At 45.7% G+C, this 22009-nt stretch overlaps 1 protein-coding gene across 1 annotated transcript in view; it reads left to right on the plus strand.

The window, feature by feature from the left end:
* Nucleotides 1–22009, plus strand: part of MICU1 (mitochondrial calcium uptake 1) — a 145229-nt gene that overhangs the window by 21752 nt on the left and 101468 nt on the right. The window contains exon 2 of the mRNA XM_082222101.1: nt 9006–9167. Within this exon, the coding sequence (XP_082078227.1) occupies nt 9007–9167 (161 nt within the window). The 5' untranslated portion in view covers nt 9006. The remainder of the gene's footprint in view (nt 1–9005; nt 9168–22009) is intronic.

A 22009-nucleotide genomic window follows, 5' to 3' on the forward strand; every position in this document is an offset into this window, starting at 1 on the left:
TCATGAAATCACCCAAGATATCCCTCAAGTAATTAATGACCCACCCAGTGATATTCAGAATATCACTCATGAAATCACCCAAGATATCCCTCAAGTAATTAAGGAACAAAAGAAGAAAAGGCACACTAATCTAGGAACTTCCTCTCTGCCCAGAACGTTGGAGGCTATACACCACACCCCTCAACAGTATTTATAGGAACTCAAACACCAGACTCTGCTCTGTTCCAGTAACAAGAAGCCGAAAGCACCAGCCTGAAGATGACGAGTGAGACCTCGTCGAAACGTCGCACAGACACCCCGACTCTTACACGGGAAGACACCCGAAGACACCAAAACCTGCATATATATATATATATATATATATCCCTCGCAAAACGGTGGAGCCTTTTAAATTCTGTTTCCTTCATATCATAATTAAAATTCATCTGGCATAGGTTTCATTCAACACAAGAACTTGATCTTCAAGGCTCTGCTGCAGGAATAGGGAACCTGTGGCCCTCTGAATCTTGCTCATCCCTGGCCATTGGCCATGCTGGCTGGGGCTGATGGAAGTTCAGCAATGTAGGTCTCCTCCAGTACTTTGCAGTCCCTTGAAACACACACGTTAGGAGCAAACATTGAGGTTTGAGGGGACAGAATGAAGGAGACATTTGGTGAATAAAGGGGACGTTTCATGTTCCAGATGGAAACATGAACAATTTGAGAGCTGTGAGCAGCTGTGTTTTTTCACTTTCGCCTCCTCTTTTCTCTCATCTAGCAACTTGTTTTCTTCTGCCAGGTGTCCATTTAGCTTGTGGAATTGTGTGGCTTTTCCCTTTGCTTGAAGTACCTTCGCTTAGCTCTCACAATTTCTCTCATTCTCAAGGCCTTTTATGATGGGAGACAGCTGTATGTCTCCATTTTAGTCGGGTAATTTCCTTGATCATAACTCTTCCTTGACTTTCTCCATAGGTGGTTGAGTAGTGGAGACATAGTTAAAGTGGTCCGTCTAGTTTGCACCAGTGCTTTCAGGACAGATGCAATTGAAGTAATCTGTTTAACTACTGGATAATAGTCTTTTAGTTCTGCATGTCACAGACACAAAATACACCGATCCAAGGCCCTTAATTGTGTGCTTTCTCTGTGAGAGGTCCAGAGGGTGGCAACAGGGGAACAGGCCTTTTCTGCAGTGGCTCTCCATTTGTAGAATGCTCTTCCTAGGAAGGTTCACTAGATGCTTTCATTATATATCTTTAATCACCAGGCAAAAACCTTCTTCTTTAACCAAGCTTTTGGCTAATTAAGTCTATGGCCTTTCAACTGTCTGTGGGGCTATTGTTTATGTTCGTCATTATGATACGTATTTTTGTGTTTTTATATTGTAAACTGGCCTGTGAAATTGGGATGAAGGCAGTGTTGACTTTGATGCTGGTGATGCTAATACTCATTATGGTTAGTGATGATGAAAAGAAGAAGAAGAAGAGTTTGGATTTGATATCCCGCTTTATCAAAGGAGTCTCGAAGTGGCTAACAATCTCCTTTCCCTTCCTCCCCCACAACAAACACTCTGTGAGGTGAATGAGGCTGAGAGACTTCAGAGAAGTGTGACTAGCCCAAGGTCACCCAGCAGCTGTATGTGGAGGAGCAGGGATGCGAACCCGTTCACCAGATTACGAGTCTACCGCTTTTAACCACTACACCACAACAGCACACTGGCTCTCCAGGAGAGAGGAGGGAATTTGGACAAGAAGGCAGTGCTTTGTTGCACACTCACAGTTACAGTCCTAACCATGGTTAAGATGCTAGTAAACTTTTTGTGTACCTTGGGCCTGAGGGTGTGACAGTGGCTTCATTTTTATATTGGAAATATTGGCAAAGTTTCTGTTCAGTAAAAAGAGGCGTATTTCGGAAAAGGCAGCAAATTCACTTGTGTATTTCCCACATGTCAGGGGATGATTAGCTGCTTGTGCTTAAAATAGTGCCCCTTCAGAGTTTGTGCGGCCCCACAAACCTCTGTGTGTGACAGAGCTCCTCAGACATGTCTGCTCTAGTCACTAGTAGAGTCTGACAGTGGCTGCCTGCGGAAGCGCTTCCAGCAAAGAAGTTCCTTAACGGAAACGCGTCTCCTGGACTCACGACGTGGCAGCTTCCGGCGAAGCATGGGTCTCCCTGCAGTTGCTTCTGACACCTCCCCGCTATTTTCGCTGGAAGTGTCTCTCACCCCTTTCTCTCCCCTGCTGTTTCCTGCCTGGGCTGCTGCGTCTCTCTCTCAGCATTACTGAGATCCTCCTCCCGAGACCCCTCGCTCCCCCTCCTTGTCCCTGCTTTAGCTGCTGACTCTCTCCCAGTCTTTGGGAGCCCTACCACCTCCCTTTCCTCTGATGTCAGTTCCCTGACATCCACCTCCCCTCCAGGGCCCCCTTCTCCCCCGCCCCTACTCTCTCCTCTGGGCGGTGAGGAGCTGAAACCCCGAAAAGAATCCTCTTCATCTTCAGACGTCTCGAACATTTCCCTCCATCGGTCTTCGTTCCGACTCGCTGAATCCTCCTCCACCTCGGAATCAGAGAACCCCTCCAACTCTTCTTCTTCGTCGGTGGTGGCGAAGTATTCCCTCCGGAACCTCGCCACTGGCTGGGGTTTACGAGGGAATCTCTGATGAAAAGTTTCAATCAAAACCTCGTCATCTACATCCTCTGCCCTGACCCAGGTGTTTTCCGACTCCGGCTCCCCTTCCCACATTACCAAATACTCTACTTGCTCTCCCTTCCACCTGGAATCGAGAATCTCCGCTACATGGTAGCTGTGTTCTTTTTCCTCCATAGCTGGTCCCCTATTGACCCTCCCCTCTCTGTCCCCTATATACGGTGACAGCAACGACCTGTGGAACACTGGGTGCAACTTCATGTGGTTCGGTAACCGGAGTCTGAAAGCCACTGGGTTGACCTGTTGCGTGACTTCAAATGGGCCCAGTCTTTTGGGTCTTAACTTCTTACAACCTCCTTTAAATGGTAACCCTTGGGTGGACAGCCACACCTGGTCCCCCACCCTAATGCTTTCCCCTTCCCTTCTGGTTTTGTCTGCCTGCCTCTTATATTCCTCCTTCGCCCTGTTTAAATTAAGTTGGAGCTGGCGATGGATCGCTTCCATTTCTTCAACGAACTGTTCTGCGGCTGGAACGCTCCAGTTCTCCCCTTCCCCCCCTGGGAAGGCTCGGGGATGACACCCGTGATTAGCCAAAAAAGGGCTCATCCCCGTGGACACGTTCTCTGCATTGTTGTAGGCAAATTCTGCCAACGCCAGCTTCTCCACCCAATCATTCTCTCTGTCATTCACATAACACCTCAAATATTGCTGGAGGACACCATTAGCTCTTTCCGCCTGCCCGTTGGTTTCTGGATGACGGGCAGTAGAGAAATTCACCTCTACATGCAATAAGCTCATGAGCTTCCTCCAGAACCTGGAAGTAAATTGTTTCCCTCGGTCAGAAACCACCCTCAAGGGGGCGCCATGCAGCCTAAACACATTTTCCACAAACAATTTAGCGGTTTCTTCCGCTGTGACCGCATGTGAGCAGGCTATAAAGTGGGCCATCTTGGTTAACAGGTCTACCACAACCATGATGGCTGTTTTCCCTTTGGACCTGGGCAGATCAGTCATGAAATCTATTGCCACTGCCTCCCATGGCCTTTCCGGCGTGGGTAGTGGTTCTAATAAACCTGCCGGTGCCCGCCTCTCCCCCTTGGCTCGTTGGCATCGGTCACACCCTCTCACATATTCCCGCACATCTTCCCTGACCTTGGGCCACCAGAATTCCCTGGTAACCAGCCACATGGTTTTGTGTTGCCCAAAATGCCCTGCTGTGGGGCTATCGTGCAGTTGCTTGAGTACCTTTTCCCTCAATTCCCCTTCAGGTATGTATAACGCTCCCTTGTAGTACAACGCCCCATCTCTCTCCTCAAAACCCCCGGGTTTGTCTCCCTCCCTCCTGAGACCCCTGAGTTTGTCCTGGGCGTATTCATCCTGCACCGTTCCCTCTACCAGTTCCCTTTGCCCCACCAATGCCGCCCCACACACCCAGCGGTCCTCGGGAATGACATGGGTCTCTTCGGGTGCACCCTCTCCCTCCAAATATTCAGGTTTGCGTGAGAGAGCGTCCGCCCTAACGTTCTCCGGGCCTGGTACGTAACAAATCTCAAAGTTAAATTTGGAGAACTCCTGGGCCCATCTCAACTGCCGTTGGTTGAGCACTCGCGCAGTTCTCCAATACTCTAGATTCTTATGGTCCGTGCACACTTGCACCTTCTGTTGTGCACCAATTAGCAGGTGCCTCCATCTCCGGAAGGCCTCATGAATCGCAAGAAGTTCCCGGTCGTACACCGTGTAGTTCCTCTCAGATTTGTTCAGCTTTCGCGAAAAGAAGGCACACGGTCGCCACTCTGACCCCTCCTTCCCCGGCTGCAGAAGAAGCACCGCCCCTATGGCTCTGTCAGAAGCGTCTGTTTCGACCCTCAGCTTTTTTTGTAAATCCACATGTAGAAGTTGTTCATCAGAGGCGAAGGCCCTTTTCAGTTCCTCAAACGCTCGCTCCGCCTCCCCCGTCCAAACAAACTTCTTTTTACTGCTGAGACAGTCCGTGATGGGCGCCGTCAGGTGGGCGAAGTTTCGGATGAACTTACGATAAAAGTTTCCAAACCCTAGGAACCTCTGCACATCCTTCTTGGTCTTGGGTGTTTTCCATTCCAGCACCGCTTGAACCTTGCCGGGGTCCATGGCCAACCCCTTGTCTGACAAGCGGTACCCCAGGAATTCCACCTCCTTGGTATGAAACTGACACTTCTCCAGTTTCACCCACAGTCTGTTGGCTTGCAGCCTGCTCAACACTTCTCTGACGTCTCTCACATGTTGCTCCTCATTCTCCGAATACACCAACACGTCATCTAAGAAGGCCACGCAATTCTTGTAGAGCAAAGGCCCCAGTACGTGGTTCATGAAGGCTTGAAAACACGCGGAGCCTGTTTGTAATCCAAAAGGCATAACGAGGTATTCAAATGCCCCCAAAGGGGTGAACAGGGTGGTCTTCCATTCATCCCCTTTCCTTATACGTATCAGGTTGTACGCCCCCCTTAGGTCCAGCTTTGTAAAAATCTTTCCTTTTCGCACCCTGGTCCAAATATCATCAATCCTGGGCATAGGAAAAGCCGCTGGCTCTGTCACTGCATTTAGGCGCCGAAAGTCACATACCAGCCTCGGCTTGTCCGTGTTTTTTTTATCCACAAAAAACACTGGGCTACCCCCCGCTGCCTTGGACTCCCTGATGAAGCCTCTCTTCAGGTTCTTGTCAATGAACGCTCGCAACTCCTGCATTTCCCTGTCTGACATGGCATACAACTTGCCTACAGGAAGCTGTGCTCCAGGGAGTAAATTGATCTGGCAATCAAAGGGCCTATGCGGGGGTAGTTGGTCAGCTTCCTTCTCGCTGAACACGTCGCTGAGATCAGCATACTGTGGTGGCACCTTCCCCTTCTCCATTACTTCAGTCCCTGCTAGGGTGGCTTGGGCCCCTGCTGACCCCTTTTCCCCCCTGCAGTGTTCTAAGCAATGTGCTGAACCGAAGGAAACCACTCTTTGATGCCAGCCCACCAGCGGATCATGTAAGGCTAGCCAGCTCATTCCCAAAATAATGGGAGCGCCTCCCAAGGTGGCCACATTAAACGCTATCAGTTCTGTGTGCCTTGCCACCCTCATTATCATTGGGACGGTCTGCAAGCTAACTCCTCCTCCCAACAGTTCCCTGCCATCGATCGTGGTCACCTGCAGGGGGTTGCTTAAAGGGATAGTCTGTATCTGATGTTCAGCAGCAAACTCCTTGCTCATAAAATTGCAGGAGCTGCCTGAGTCCAACAGCGCCTTTATTTTTAGGGGGTGTCCATTTTGCAGCTCTAGCGACACTTCAATCACTAGAGCAGGTCGAGGAGCTTCTGGCACGGGCACTTTCACTGCTCTTTGGCCTGGCTGCAGTGCCCTGACGTTGGCAACCAGGCGTTGGCTTTTACCTGCTCCGTTTCTCCCTGCTCTTCCCCCTCAACTGCTCCCACCATCCCTTGCCATTCCTTCCTCTGGGGGCAGACTCTGGCAAAGTGGCCTGGCTGTTGGCAGAGATAGCATTTCCGGGCTCCCTTTCCCTCCTTCTTCGCCCCCTCACTGGGCTTTGAAACTGCGCGCGCGCGGGCTGTTCCGATTTCCATCGGCTCTGCCGGCGGGAAAGCTGGCTCAGGAATGTCTGGAATGCGTAACTCCTTCCAACGTTCCCCTCTCCCTTCCCGCCTCTCCAAGGCTCTTGCCTCCTGGCGCGCTCCAATGGTCAGCGCAGATTTGGTCAGCTGATCCATAGACACCGCCCTGGGGCTCCTGGCCAGCTCGTCCTTCACAGCTGAAGAAAGACCTTCTTCAAATAGCATCTGAATGGGTGCTGCCGATAAATCCCACCCCAATCTGTGAATCAGCATGGTAAATTCAGTCCAGTACTCACGGACAGATCTGCTTCCCTGCTTGCAAGCCATTAGCTGTCTGCGCACCACCCCTTCCTCAATATCGCTGGAAAACATGATATCCATTGCACGAAAGAATTTCATAGTGTCCTTTAGGATATCGTTGTGCGTTGCCATCAGGGGTCGAACCCAGTCCCGCGCCCCCTTCTCAAGATGCCCAATTACGAAAGCAACTCGCGATTCCTCATCAGGGAACTCATCAAACTGCACATTCAGGGCATATTGCATCTCAGTCCTAAAGGCATGGTAATCCTTGGGGTCCCCCCCAAACTTCTTCACCAATCCTGGTACCTTTCTGGGGAACTGAGTGGTTCTCCCCTTCTTGTCTGCATCCTGAGCCCTTCTTTCCTCAAGCCTCGCCGTCTGCAGCGCAAGTTGGACTTCCAACGCTCGGTACCTTTCTTCCAAGCTTGGACCAGCTCCAACCCCTGCTCCTCCGGTTCCGGCTGGGTCGCTCATGATGCTTTCTCCTGCACAGGCAGCGTACAGAGACTGTCAGACTGCTGTCAGGGGATGATTAGCTGCTTGTGCTTAAAATAGTGCCCCTTCAGAGTTTGTGCGGCCCCACAAACCTCTGTGTGTGACAGAGCTCCTCAGACATGTCTGCTCTAGTCACTAGTAGAGTCTGACAGTGGCTGCCTGCGGAAGCGCTTCCAGCAAAGAAGTTCCTTAACGGAAACGCGTCTCCTGGACTCACGACGTGGCAGCTTCCGGCGAAGCATGGGTCTCCCTGAAGTTGCTTCTGACACCTCCCCGCTATTTTCGCTGGAAGTGTCTCTCACCCCTTTCTCTCCCCTGCTGTTTCCTGCCTGGGCTGCTGCGTCTCTCTCAGCATTACTGAGATCCTCCTCCCGAGACCCCTCGCTCCCCCTCCTTGTCCCTGCTTTAGCTGCTGACTCTCTCCCAGTCTTTGGGAGCCCTACCACCTCCCTTTCCTCTGATGTCAGTTCCCTGACACCACATAAAGAATTTCAGTAAACCATGTCCATTAGGATGGTGGGTTTGCTATTTAAAAGTCTGGCACCTATGGGTATTCAGCAAGATGGAAACACCATGCCTCATAGTAAAGGTACTTACATACCGGAGTCATTATTATTTCAACTGTTTCCATTTTTGCAGTTCCCACAGGTGCCTCTTAAATAGATTGTTGATTGTGCTTGGACGCGATGTTTCCACTTTAAAGATTTCATGTTTAAATACCACTTAGGTCAATAGCCAGCTTTCCAGTGCATCTGGCCATTGGGTTAATTTTTGTTGGTTATAAAAGATGAGCTTTTCTAAAAGGAAAGTCTTAATTACAGTTGAATCCCAATAGAGAGTAGTAGCCAAATTTAGGTTTTTACACTCTTTAGACAGGCCGCCTCAACTGAACTGCTGTCCTCTTCCCCACACACCTTACCTAGAACTGAAACTTAGGCAAAATGATCTGCTTTTATGCTTTGAAAAGATGTAATACGCAATATGAAAATAAGTGTGCTTTGAGAGTCAAAACATGCACCGTGGAATTTTCAAAAGTCATCATTTGTTGAGGCTGTGAGCTCCTGAGGCCTGGAGGCTTAACAAAGACTTGATAATTGCACACTGGGGTCTTGTCTCTCCATCTTGGGAGATAGAACTGTTTGAATAGTACCTCTGCCTGCCTTGTGAAGTGCTTGATGATTCACCATTGTAATAGCAGGGTCCTGACACGAGTGCTAGACAGAAATGTGTGCCACTAGATTAGGGTCAGACTTTCTGACTTCACAGCAGATGCTGCAGCCAGCACCTGTGCAATGTAGGCTAAGAATTCACAATGCTAGGATTCAAGCTGGGATCCTCTTAGGCTGTGAACCACTGGCTTCCCCTCTCTGAGGCTATAGAGGCTATAGAAGCCGTGCTGTCCTGCCTGCCCATTCATGCTTCCAGGTCCAGGTTCTGTGTTAGTAGGATCTAGCCTTTCTGTGGCTTCTTGGCCTTGCCCCATGTGGAGATGCTTGTCAGTCTACCTTCCTACTCCTCCTCTCCTTGCTTGTCAGCATTATCCTTTGGAGCAGCATTGCCTACATCCTCAATCAAGCCCCCATCTTTTAGATGGGATCTGTGTCCCAGACCTCAGTCTCTGACTGGTTTTGCTGCAGGATTCCCTCCTCTTCTGGATCTCCCCCAGTTTTCCATCCAACCCTTGCCTTCTGCTGTTATGACTTGCAGTTCAGCTTCCACATTTTGGCCTGTTTACGACCTAGCGCAGGTGGTGGCCCGCCACATGCTGTTGGACTACAACACCCATCATCCCTGACATTTGGCCATGCTGGCTGGGCTGATGGAAGTTGAAACGAAGAAATATCTAGAGGATTACAGGTTCCCCACTCCTGAACTTAGTGGCTGCACGTGCATGTGCTTCCCTGTCCCCCGAAGGACACCCGATTGGACAATTATAAGGCAAATATTCCGCTCTCACCGTGGTGCCCTCCTCATCGCACTCTTTGCTTTTCTCCCCAGGATGTTGCGCTTCCGCCTTCTCCCTGCCGCAGCAGGTTTAGCTGCCATTTCTAGACGTCACTATGGAACAGCGCATTCCCTCCATGGCCGGCGTAGGCTCATGATGGTGGCTTTTGTAGGGACAACAGCTGTAACGGCAAGCACTGGACTTCTTTGGAAAAGGTAAGTGCTTTGAACTGCCATTGCAGCTCTCTTTGACTTTCAAAACTAAACTTCAGGCTGTTGCTTTGATAACAAATTACTGTTTGTAGTGGCCATTAAGCTGATTTTGAACAAATCTTGTCCCATGTGCAGAACGGCACTGATAATACGGGCTACATACCTGAAGTGCTCATCTTTCAACCACTTTATGTCCAGTGTATTTTCGTCAATGAGTTGGGCAAGCCAAAGGAAGCTCTCATCAAATATGCTTGAATGGTTTTAAGGGCATTTTCTTATCCTGTTGTATAGTATTCTGAAACCACTTGAAGCAGCATGTTGGCTCTGACCTGCATAGTGACTAAGTACACTTGCTGGTTTTTCTTGGAAATAGCTCCTTCTGCAACTTGACTGGGAAACAATTTGCTTATTGTTAATGCCACAGAGACATCTTCAAGCCAAATATGCTTCCCTGCCTGCAGAGATGCTACCTAGTCCCAGTTTCCAACTTAGAGAAGAGTTGTGGAGAAAATGATGTTTCTGGCAGTGGTAGGGGAATATGTGGCCCTTTATTTGAGGTTTGGAAAGGACTAAGGTGCTTTTTCACTGCCCCTCACTTTCTCTTTGCTGTAATCCACTTGGAATTTATCATATTTATCATATTTAAACACACCTCTTACCCTGGTCAAAAAAGCCAGTTTCATTTCATTATTTTGGAAGACTCTGGGTTCAATCCTAAGCACGTACAGTGGTACCTCTGGTTAAGAACTTAATTTGTTCTGGAGGTCTGTTCTTAACCTGAAACTGTTCTTAACCTGAGGTACCATTTTAGCTAATGGGGCCTCCCGCTGCCGCTTTGCCACCGCTGCACAATTTCTGTTCTCATCCTGAAGCAAAGTTCTTAACCCAAGGTACTATTTCTGGGTTAGTGGAGTTTGTAACCTGAAGCGTCTGTAACCCGAGGTACTACTGTATACACAGAAGCAAGCCTTGCTCTGTTCACTGGGATTTCCTAACTATGCTTAGGATTGCAGCCTCAGGGACCTTGGATTTTGACTCTAAGGGAAGGGAATTCCACAGTTGAGCAGCCTATACGAAATCTCTTGTGGTCCTGATTCATGTTAACATTAAAAGGACCTTCCTTGTCTATGTTAGGGGTCATGATAGGACAGAGGCAGATCTAATAGAAATGGGAATAAAGAAAAGGAATTCTCAAGCACTTGTTTAAACACCTGAAGGTAAAGTCAGAAGCCTCTCAAGGTTATGTAAACTTCCGGAGGGGGATCCTTCTAATTGGGAACAGTAACTAATTCAAAGTGAGGCTTTGTATAAATATTCTATCAGGGAAGTTCACCCGCTGCAGAGGCAATATAACACAGTGCTTGTTTTCCTTCAATTAGTTAAGCAAATATGCTTTCATTGGTATATGAATCCTTGCTGTGCTGCAAAACTGCAACCTCCTCAGGGGTGGGAGGATAGTAGTTTTGCTTCTTTTCCCCCCAAAACATCCCTTGCATTGCACAGACTGTGATGATATGTGACACTAATAAGGAGTGTGTGGCTTCCAATATTCCAGTTAACCTTGAGTAGTCTATTTCTAGAGCTGTGGCACTTAATCAAGAGTTCAATGAGAAGGCCCATTATAGTAATCCTTGTCCACTGCAGGGGGGCCCTCCGTTTGTGCCTGAAGATGAATTGGCTCTGTGGGCTTTTCTACAGCAACTCTAATGGCTTCTTGGGGGAAACACTTCTTTTAACTACCTTGGTGTGGTGTGTATTTCTTCCTTCCTCTTGGTTTCCCAGGGATTAGTATTGCTTGTGAATCTGGATCAGAAAGTGTGTTCGCAATAGAAATTAACTTCAGCTGCATGGGCATCCTCATGCATCAACATTTGTGCTCTCTAACTAATCCCGAGGATAAAGCACAGTATAGGTGCCTGACTTTGTGATTTCAAAACTTGTTGCCAAACACCCTTTTGCAAATCAACTGTGCCATGGATCTGCTGTAAAGATACATGGATTCAGCTTTTAAAATCTGCATGAGCTGACTGCATGGCAGCTCAAGAAATACTACATCTAGTCCTTTTCCCCCAAATCCTCAACATGCTACCCAATCATTCTCAATAGTCTTTACTGCTACCTTAGAAGCTAGGCCACTATTATGAACTCTGTGTTCTTATGGTGGGGCACGCAGGCTGAGGCTTAGAGTGCAGTGGTCTTCCGTAAGCACATAGCACAAGTGAGACTTGAGCCAGGGACTTTCTCCAAGGTGGAACACATTCTCTTTGCTACTGTATGCTGGTTGTAGTGTTACTGTTGCAATTCACCTTAGGTCAGGCCGTGATCTTCCAGCAGTGTTGGATTCTGGTCCTGTGCTGGAACCCATAGGAGAAAGCAGGAAGGGTGCTGGACCACGGACAGCTCCGAGTGAGCCGCTGGCTGCAACAAAGCTTGAGACCGGGCTGAGGCCTTTTATACCTCTGTCTCCAGCCTGCTTCCCGTTGAGAGAACTTCAGAGCCTCAGAGGGCCAGCCCTCTGGCCCTGAAGATGGGCACTCCTCCTTTTTTCCACAGCTTCCAGTGCTGCCAGAGTGGTGGTGCGTTTTGGGAGTTATCTGGTCCTTCTGACCTGTGAGAATCCAGGTTCTGGCCCTATGAGCCCAGGTGGTCTGGTAGGTTCCTATCCAACTGCCTCAGGTGCAATGGTCCCGCTATCTTCCACAGTCAGCTCTTTGCTCTGACCCAGACCCAGCTCCCCACCTGGGGCCTCTGCAGCCCTTGACTCTGTGTCCAGATCACACAGAGCAGTGGTGGGGAACTTCAGGCCTGGGGGTCGAATGCCTCTCTGTCTATCTTCCTAGAACTCTTCCTAGGCTGCATCCTTCATTGGCCCTGCTTCACACAGTGAATGCTTTCTCCTGGGTGGACTGTGTCCTTGGAGTCAGATAATGCCTTTTTTTGTATGGTTGGAGGGTGGAAAGCTCTGTGTGTGTGTGTGTGTGTGTGTGTGTGTGTGTGCGCGCGCGCACATTAAAACAAGCCTACTATACAAAGGTAAAACTTACATTTGTTGCCCCATTTTTGCTTTTAGCCTCACCCTCTCCTGGCATGTGGCCCTTGGAAGGTTGCCCAGAAAGAAATGTAGCCCTGCGGCTGAAAAACATTCCTTTCCCCTGGCATAGAAAGATTGGGCATGGTTTTCTATGCAGTGCTTGAGTCAAAAGTCTTTTCTGCACCAGGCTAAACAATAATGTTTTCCCAGTTGTAGTTTAACAAGGTTTTCTAGGAGGGGAAGCTGTGGGACAGGAGCTTGGCAAGGCTAAAGTTAAGATGTGATGCTTTTAGAAGTTCTTCCCAGACAGCTTTCTGCCTAGACAATTGTCATATCTGTGGTAAAGGTGCCTAGTCATTACTAGCTGCAAATACAGAGTCTGTTGATGGGCAATAGAAGTTGCTGACAAAATGACACTTGCAGTTCTTAACCCATCTAGGGAAAACATTTCTAGCATTCTGGTTGGCTGAAATGCGAGTTGTCTTTCACGAATGGAAATACATCTGTAGAGGTTACATGATGCAGTTTCAGAGCGGACTCCCCCCACCCACCCTTAAGGTTTCATAATGGCAATAGAAGTAACCTAGGAACATGGATATTGAGAGATCTACTTTTATAAGAATGAAAGCCGGTTATTATCTCTGCTATATGAGGCTGAGGTGAGAGCAATTAAACTTTACAGTGGAGGGCAATTTTTTCTATAAATGGAAATTAAGGCTCTTGAACATTGACAGGCATACTAATCTTGCATCTAGCTTGCTCATTGCTAGAAGGCACATGCTTGCCTCAGTTCCATGTCTACGGCTGCAGTTTTTCTTCAATTCCCTAGCCTCTCCCCATCTCCAATACTACTGGGCTGGAAGAAGGCTTCATTAAGTGTTAGGGCTTCTTGAGATTTTCAAGCAGTGACTAAGGAAGGCTTGTTCTCTGTTCTCTCTGGGCTAGATATTCTGTAACACACTCATTCACTCCTCCAAGCCTTGTTTTGAATATTAATGCATATGTTGCCTGCCTGGTAGGCATCTGCCTGAGAGTTGTGTTCTTCTTAGTGAACAGCATGGGGGAGGCATAGGGAGGCATTTGGTGGACATATAGTTGGATGTTGTAGTTGATCGTTACTGCTCAGAATATGTCCACCATACACTTTATTAGTAGCCTTTTAAAGCCATTTTCAATAGCCCACAAACATTTCTGACTTTCCCAGCCATGTGTACACTTGGGGTGTGTAGATGACCTGAGAGCACCCTGGAAGTGAGTCCTGCTCATCACAAGTGACCCAGGCCAGTGGCTATTTGCAAGCCTGGGTCATAGGCACTTATCTTCCCTTCAAAAGCTGATGTGTGTGAGCTGGTCCCTCGTATGGTTATTTTCCAGATACAGTTGATGGTTGTCTCTAGTTTAGTAATATTATTCTGCACCTGCAGAATCCTGTCCAATTTACTTGCCCTGAGCTAGTAATGTGGAGCTTCCTCAGAGTTGCTGCAAGTGTAAACTTTGAGTAAATATTCTTTCTCTTCCCCCAAATTAAATAGAAAGCTGATAAGACTAAAGAATCTGTATAGGTGGTTCAAGTGTTGGTGTATAGGTTCTTCCTGGAGCTCTGGGTTCAAAGAGGATTGGAGGACATCCTAAAGTCTAAAGTCCTAAAGTCATGTTAGTAACTTAGTTTCCCTTATTTCTGTTGAATAGCTGAGGGCAAGAGACTTACTCACACATTGCCACAGTAAAATAAGTCCTCTCACTGTGTGGCACAATTGCATCCAACTCAACAGATAGGAATTGCTTGTCAGGCAGAGGGATTTTATTAGGCACATTTGAATATTTATGGCTGTGCATGCTTTAATGACTCATTCGGATATCAGTAGCATAATTGGTGTTTTATTATTAGAATGAAGTATGCTTTGAGGTGTAGTAATTGTGCCACGCCAGTTTCTTCACCTGAAGCAAGGAAACTGCTGCAAGTAATTCTAAGATGAAAATGTCCATGCCCCATGTATTAGTGGCAAATGAATTTTCTTTGAACTACAAACTCAGGAACTTAAACATCGTTTTTAATTCTGTCGGTTGGTTTTTCTAGAGCAGCATGGGCACCCTCTGGTGGATAACATGGGAAACAACTTCTAAACTGGTGGCTGTTGGTAAATCCTGTTTAGGGAACCACAATCATGCTAAGAAACTCAGTGGTACTAAATGCTGATCCCTCCAGAAGGCTTAATGCTACATAATGCATCAAACCTGGAGATTTGCTCATGAAATCAATTAATCCCTATTTTCCTCTTTGACCTCCTTCCTTACCTGTATCTTCCAAACCAGAGGAGTTTTCCTCTTGCCTCAATTCAGCCTGCTGCTTTTGCTGTTGTGAATTGTGAGGATAAAATCAAGCATGTTGCACTCTGACCTGTCGGAAAATTTGCTTATGATCTTGGCTTGCTAAAGACATTCCACTATGAATCGGCTGGCACTGTGTCCCTTTGAAGCCTGTGTGGCAAATACGTCTTCTGCCTATTAAAAGTAAACAGTACGCTGCTGCCAGTTGCCAAGGGAAGCTGGAAGCAGAATGATTGAAAGGCTCGTAAACAAAAACTCCAGATTGATCAAAGCATAACAAATATGCGAGAGCTGCAATCAAACAGTTGCACACCCCTACGATGCATTGATTTCAGTAAATCTTGAGTATTTGCAACTCATTTTAGCATTGGCATCCAATCGTTGTGCATTCTGCAGATGGCTGGCATCTATCTCAGATGCGTTGCCTCCGAACATCTGCATGCAGCCTCCAGGAAACTGGCTAATTTGTTCCTTTGGTGGCTTTATTAGATTTTTATTACGCAACTGGGGAGTTGAATTTATAGGCTTTTTCAAAGTAAGGATCCCTATATTGCTCTTATCTGTACAGTTCTTAAAATTATAACGTCTGCTTGCAACACATGCGCAAGCATAGCATGATTTACATCTGGTCCACTAGCGGGCATCAGTAGCATCTGTTTTTCCAAAACAATTGGCTATCTACCGCTGCCTGCATTTAATTGTGTTGTCCTGTGGCTTGTGTATCTGGCCGTGTGAGGTTAATTGTATTTGTCCAGAATAATCCAGGAAATAACCTATAACTATATCATGAGTAACTGCACGGCTTTTGCAGACACTTTCCTTGCCTGGCTGTGTGTGAGGATAATGTACAGCGAGGCCAGTGATAAACTTGTAGTGAAAAGTTATCAATGACATTGGTTTGGTGTGGGTGCAGTGCGCCTGCTCTTTGAACTGTGTAGCTAGGAGAACAGGGTATGATGAGATTCTCCCCCTCTTCTCCTCTAATGCATGGCTTCTCCCCTCCTTTTTTGTTTTTGGTTTTAAGGGGGCACCTGCACTAAGCAAAATGTGAAAACCTCCTTCAAACTGTGGTTACCTATGAGTAGAATTAACATCAGTACATATATACTATGATTTAGTGTCAAGAGGGAGACAGGAAGAAAATTCCTATGTTGAGGGGAGTAAAAGAAGAAGATAATCTATCTGTTGGAGGAAAGAAAGGAACTCTCTCCTGGTTCTGGTTAAGAGATGGTGACTGTTACATCTGACTGGGTCTTGGTCTGAATGATTTTCATAGTAGAGCAGAAGGTTTAGTAAATATTCTCTCTGTTTGGAAAATCTGACTCTTCTCCACCTCCATTCCTCCTCCTAGAAAATACCACTGTCCTTCCTCTTTAACTGAGGCATTTTCCATCTCAGTTTCTGCTACAAAGAGCCCATCAGTTTATGCCAGATTTATGGCAGATGGGTTTTCCTCCCCACAATATTTCTTGCATTTTTTTCCTGTTTGGGAGGCAGGGAAAGGTTCCGTCACCATCATATTTTAAAGTATTGTGATTTGCATAGTGTAGATGTTTAAATCCAGTCCTTCTGTGTTGGTATATGTCACAATTTGAGTGAGTGTGAGGGCTGGGCAAGCAGTTCCTACAATTCTCTACCATTTACTATTGCTGGGAGAAGCTGCTGATTTGAATAACATGATATTAGATAATGCTTTGCTTACCATTCATTGCAGGACTGTTCCTCTTTCTGTCTTTGTCAAAGCAAATATGTTGTTATGCTGGCCCAATGGTTGCCATTGCCATTGGTTTGATTTGAATTAATTTTATAATGAATGATTTTAGAGTGTTGTGTTGTGTTGTACTGTTGTACTGTTTTATTGTTGTTAGCCGCCCTGAGCCCGGCTTTGGCTGGGGAGGGCGGGATATAAATAAAAATTATTATTATTATTATTATTATTATTATTATTATTATTATTATACTTGGGTAGTTTACATACTTCAGTTCTCCAGGATTTGTGAAAATTTACTCCCCCAAATTTTCACTTTTATAGAGTTCTTACAGGATGGCAGTTTTGTGTGCATGTTGAAATGCTTGGCTAATATTTATATAAATTTTGCATGGCATTCTGTGAAGTTGTTGCATGATTACTTGAGACCCTGGGTCTGTCTAGTGGTCCAAACTGAGTATTGTCTGGCAGCAGCTCTCCCAGATTTCATACAGGATTTCCACCCAGTCATACCTGGAGTTGCTGGTTATTGATCCAGAAGGCTGTATCAAAAGCAGATGCTCTGTTACTGAAATTTAGCCCTTCCTTGTGGATGGAGTACTGTATATTCCAACTGGTAGAAGTTTTATAAGATATCAGTGGAAGTCTTACCCTGCCTTGCTACCAGGGATCCTTTTCATTGGCAATGCCATGGATTGAACCTGAAATCTTCTGCCTGCACATAACGACCAGGTGATGAACTCTGCTATTCTTTCTCCTTCACCCCACAAGCTCAGATCTTTTTATTATTATTAGATATTGTTCTGTGTTTCAGAATCTCCATCTTAGCTAGGACTTACTCTCTTTTATATACAGAAAGTGGACTGATGAGGAACCACTGCTCCATAGGTGAAATGCAGCTTTCCAAGCCTTCCTGTTTAGCCCTTTATATATATATATATTTCTTCACCCTCCTCACATGTTTTTGCCTGCCTGACATGTGTCTTACTTTCCTGGATAGAAGAGGGTGTGCCTGGTGTGTGTGGCCTCCGGCTTTGGTGCGACTGGAATGTAGCTAAGCATACAAAGGTAGGAGTCCTAGCAGTTGTTTTGCTCATCCTGGCCCTGCCCATCACTGACACACAGCTCCTGGAAAGTTGCCCGCAAGAGAGTGAAGACCTCGGGCTGGAAAAAGTTCCCCACACCTTCATTATAGTAATCGCACTGTTACATTGCATTAATCCCACTATTGTAGAGTTGGGCAAAATATGGCCCTAGGCACATATGCAACCCTCTGCCTAATTTCAACAGGGATCAGTTCAGACTGAGCCACCTCTCCTGCAACTAAGTGAGAAGGAAGAGAGAAGGAGGGAAGGAGGGAGAGAAGGAAGTGATAGAAAGAAACATGGGGCTCCCAACAGATTACCCTTAGGGGAATGTGGCCCATACAGAAAAATGTGTGTGTGTTTCCCAACACACTGTTGGGTACTCTTGTGACCTAGGCTCTCCCCTTGAAAATCCGAATGTACTTTGAGAGAGGCAAGGAGGAAATCCCTAGGCTGCCTGTGGCTTTCAGTCAAACAGATTTGGGCAAATTTGTTTACGGTCTTGCTCTGACATCACTAATTATTGTGTAGGTGTGTGAGCAAGGCTCTTCAGTGTAACTGCAGAGGCATTTAAGGCAGTGGCATAATTGCATAATTTAACATGCCGTGTTAAAAGCAAGGTTGTTTTTGTGCATCCAGGTGGTGACTAATGAGCTGTGTGGCACTGTTGTACATTTGCAAGTAGGAGATGAATCTAGATTGGGAAGAAACAGAAAATCCTGCTATAGTACTTGAAAGTCAACTGGGGTTCTGCTGTTTCTGCCTTACTTTAGGAAGTGTGTTCCTATAGGCAAGGCACACTCTTCCTCTTCTTGTTTACTGTCCTAAGTTTTAACTCCTTTACTTTGAAATCCTGCAGATTGATTCACTGGTCAGAGCTGTCACATATATATAACTGGTTCACTGTGAATTTGGTGTTACTTGTGTGGACCTTGGGCGCATGTGGTCCCATTCCTCCTGTGGTCTTATTCTTTTATTTTTGTTTGTTTGTGCTACATCTTAGTGGGCAAACAATGGCTTGCACTCGCCTTCCGGGCCAGACTTGGAAACCATGATTTGAATGTGGTTTCCTATTCTGTTTTGGGTGGACAAGAGCAAACCAGATTTTGTCAGATGTAGTGTCACCTTTTGGTTTGAGCAGGATAGGTGCAGCATTTAGGGAACAACAGAGCATACAAGCCAAAGGCTTACTCAGGTAAGAGTAAACCTTGGTTTTCCATGTATGTGTACCAACCCAGTTATACAGGCAGGTGGGTAAAACAGGTTTTCAGGTTCAGAACATGTTTTAATCCTGTATGATAAGTGTTGATTCTGGGCAACATAGGTTAAAGTTGCTTAGAAGGACTGGACTTAACCAGCTAACCTGTTCTGTCACCACAAGGATTTCCACTTGCACAACAGAACTTTTCTTTTCCTCCTCTCGCTGTGCGGGCCTGAGTTCTTCCTAAAACTGTTCTGGAGGGCTGTTGGAACCCTAGAACATGTTTAGGGGGTGCAGAGGGGAGGGGGGGAGTTTTCTTGTACAAGCATAAGTCCTTGTGCTGATGGAGCAAGAATGCTGCCCCAATTTCCACTTGTTTGCTTTGCGCATGGAAAAGAGTCCTTATAATAGAATTCTGTATCAGCTCCAGATCTCATAGGAAGGTACGCTGTGATATCCCTTGGATGGAAAAATTTGCACAGCAAGTTTTTGGTACCTCACAGAAGAAATTAGGGACTGAAACTCATAATTTAAAGTAGTTAGTTGCTGTATGCACTTAAATCCACAAACTAAAAACAACATAAAAATATTAATGGAGAATAGGTGGTTCTCATCTTCACCCTCAAAGTACAGGTTTTAAAGTTACTAGGTGGCACACCAGTTTGCAATTCTAATTCCACAATTGCTAATGAAATCTGTTCTATATAATTCTGTAATGCTATGTTAGTGCTCATAGTCCAAACATGTACCTCATAAAAACTCAATACCAATGGTAGCTGATGAGCTTTGAAAAATGTATGTTTGCAAACTGGGGACAGCAGAGCAGAGGTAACAGCATAATGACTGTTTTCTGGGGATAATATTGTGGTTCAAAGTGAGTAAAGGATGATTTTATTGCTCAAATTAACTAGCTAAGCTTTTAACTTCCTGGTATATGTACTTTAGACCCATCATCAGCTAGCTCTGTATTAGCATGTCTTCGTCAGCAGGAAACAGTTTAAAAATGCCTAATGAGCAGAAGGGCTACTGAACATTTGACAGTTTTATAAGGTACAGTGTACAGTAATATGATACAGATACTAATCTTTTGGGAAATGCCTTAGTCTGAGCATATATCTCTGAAAATCCAGCATACTTGGCAAAGTGGCCTTGCCATCCCCATTTCATATAAATCATGTTTCAGTCATCTTCTATGCACACAGGCAGGAATTCAATTACTTCATCCCTATCCCCTACATAGTTGTCTCTACTAGGAGTAGATTAGAAATATATTCCAGTTCCCACCTCAAGTGAATGGGCAATCCCAGTGAGGAGCAGGTGGGGGCTACTCAGAGATGTCCTCCAAATCTCTTGACACCAGTGAGTGGGCCTGGACAAGGGACTGGTGGTGGAAAGATGAATGCTAAGGAATGCCTGTGGTCTCTATTTGGAAAGTGCTCTTGGGAAGAGAGTTTCAGAATTCAAGGGTCTTATTTAATACTGTAGACTTTTGTGTTCAGGGAAACTCTGTGGTCTCTTGGAAGCATCAGTAAGGAGATCAATTCATTCCTGTTTCTTATTGATCTCTTTTCGGGGCCAAATCCTCGCAAAGCAACACACTGAGAGAAGTAGAATAGTAGAACCTCAGGCAGAGTATGAAGCAATGAGTGGATATGGACCAAATTAGATCCCCAAAATGATTGTAGTAATGGTTTGAACTTCCCTTTTAGTTATTGTGGGGCAAGAGAAAGATCAAATGGGAGCCCCACAGTGTCCCAAATGAACTAGGTGAGATTGTATGTGAGTAGAAATTCTGATATGCCCTTGCATATATGGCATCTTGCAGGGTTTCTGTCGTACAAGAACATCAGAGATCTGCTAGATTAGAACAAAGGTTTGTGTAGTCCAGATTCTGTTTCCTGCAGTGACCAGCCAGATGCCTCTGGGAACCTCAAGAGCACAATAGCCCAGCAACTGTTCTTTCCCATCAAGCTGATATTCAGAGGTTCCTAGATTTGTACAACATCAGAGAAGTCAGTATGCAGAGGGCTTGCTGATGGCTGATCCAACTATTTTCAAAGGCAATAAAGGATAGGAAAACAGATTGTGGTAGTGGGTTGCCCTCTTTTTCAATTTCCAGATTCAAAATACTGTTTTCTCATTCTCCTATTGGACTTAGGAGCTAAACTAAAAACACATATCACTGGGTGGAAAAAGTTGTCCTACAGAGTAAACCTGGAGAGGAAATCATGGTGCACACTATATACTATTTGTATTTTAAAGCATTCCCCAGTGGTGGTAAATGTTCTCCAGAGGAGCTACACAGCCAGCTCTCATTTCTCAGAGCGAATTGTAGATTCTCACAATACTGTGACACTTTAGTGCTAAAACAGATATTGCCCAGTTGTGGATTTGACATGTGGAATATCTCCCAAGAATACATATTAGATTTTTTTCCTCCATGCCAGCCTGAGTATAGCATTCTGCAGAAAACAAAACACAATTGAATAGCAACTTGTCCTTTTTATGAGCCCAATTGAGAAGCAGTGAGTTCCCCTTGTGTTTTGCCTATTTGCAAGGCAATTGGGCCCCTTGTGCGGCTTTTGAAACTGTCCTGGCAAGTGCAGCTCCGTTTGGATTTGAAGACTGAGCACTTTCCTCTTGGACCCAGAGTTTTCATGTTTTAATGCACTAATGGGCTTTTATCACTTTGGTGCAAGGAAGAATTTACATCCTCTATCAGTCAGAAACTGCACCGTATTCCTATTTAAAACTCCTGGCACGGTTCCTATGAGCCTCCATGATCACCTCACCCTTTTCTGTAGATCTTTTTGAGAATTAAATTAAATTAAAGCCTCATTAAAAAAGAGTACAGAGGTCTGGCTGGTGACTGAACGCTCATTGTTCTTGTTCCGTTTTATGGGGATACCTATTAATGAACTTACCTTGGGGCTGATAGGAAGATGTGGTTAAGAGAGTTGGTTGCGAACCAGATAGGCCCCCATTTGCATCTCACCTCTGCCTGAGCCTGAGTGAAATTGTCCTTAGATAAGCAAATATCTCTTGGCCTCCCACTTCAATACAGGGACAGTAATTGCCATAATTTCTGATGCATAAGCTTTATGATCTGGTTGCAGTACTTTACCTTCCATTATTATTGTCACCAGTGGAAAAGACTGATAAAAATAGAGACTGTAGAAAGTACTATTATAGAGTCTCTCTGTGTTTCTGCTGATGTGATAACGAGCCAAACACTGGAATACCCTGACCAAAACTGTGCAATAGCAAGTCTTCATGTCATTATTAACGATGCCCAGTAGTGAAGTTGGAGTCCAGAACAAGTGCTCTGGGTCATGTTTGCTGAAGTGACAATATGGCTGCATAAATCATATTTTGTAGGTAGTCAATAATGTGAGATGTATTGTAAAGCAGATCGAAGATTGATTATTAACTGCATAATGTTCCCAATGTTTTCAATTACAAGTTTGTTGGTTTTATAAGAGTGTTAAAAAT

Source organism: Podarcis vaucheri (assembly GCF_965113315.1).
Source record: "Podarcis vaucheri genome assembly, chromosome: 5".
Classification (NCBI taxonomy): Eukaryota; Metazoa; Chordata; class Lepidosauria; order Squamata; family Lacertidae; genus Podarcis; species Podarcis vaucheri.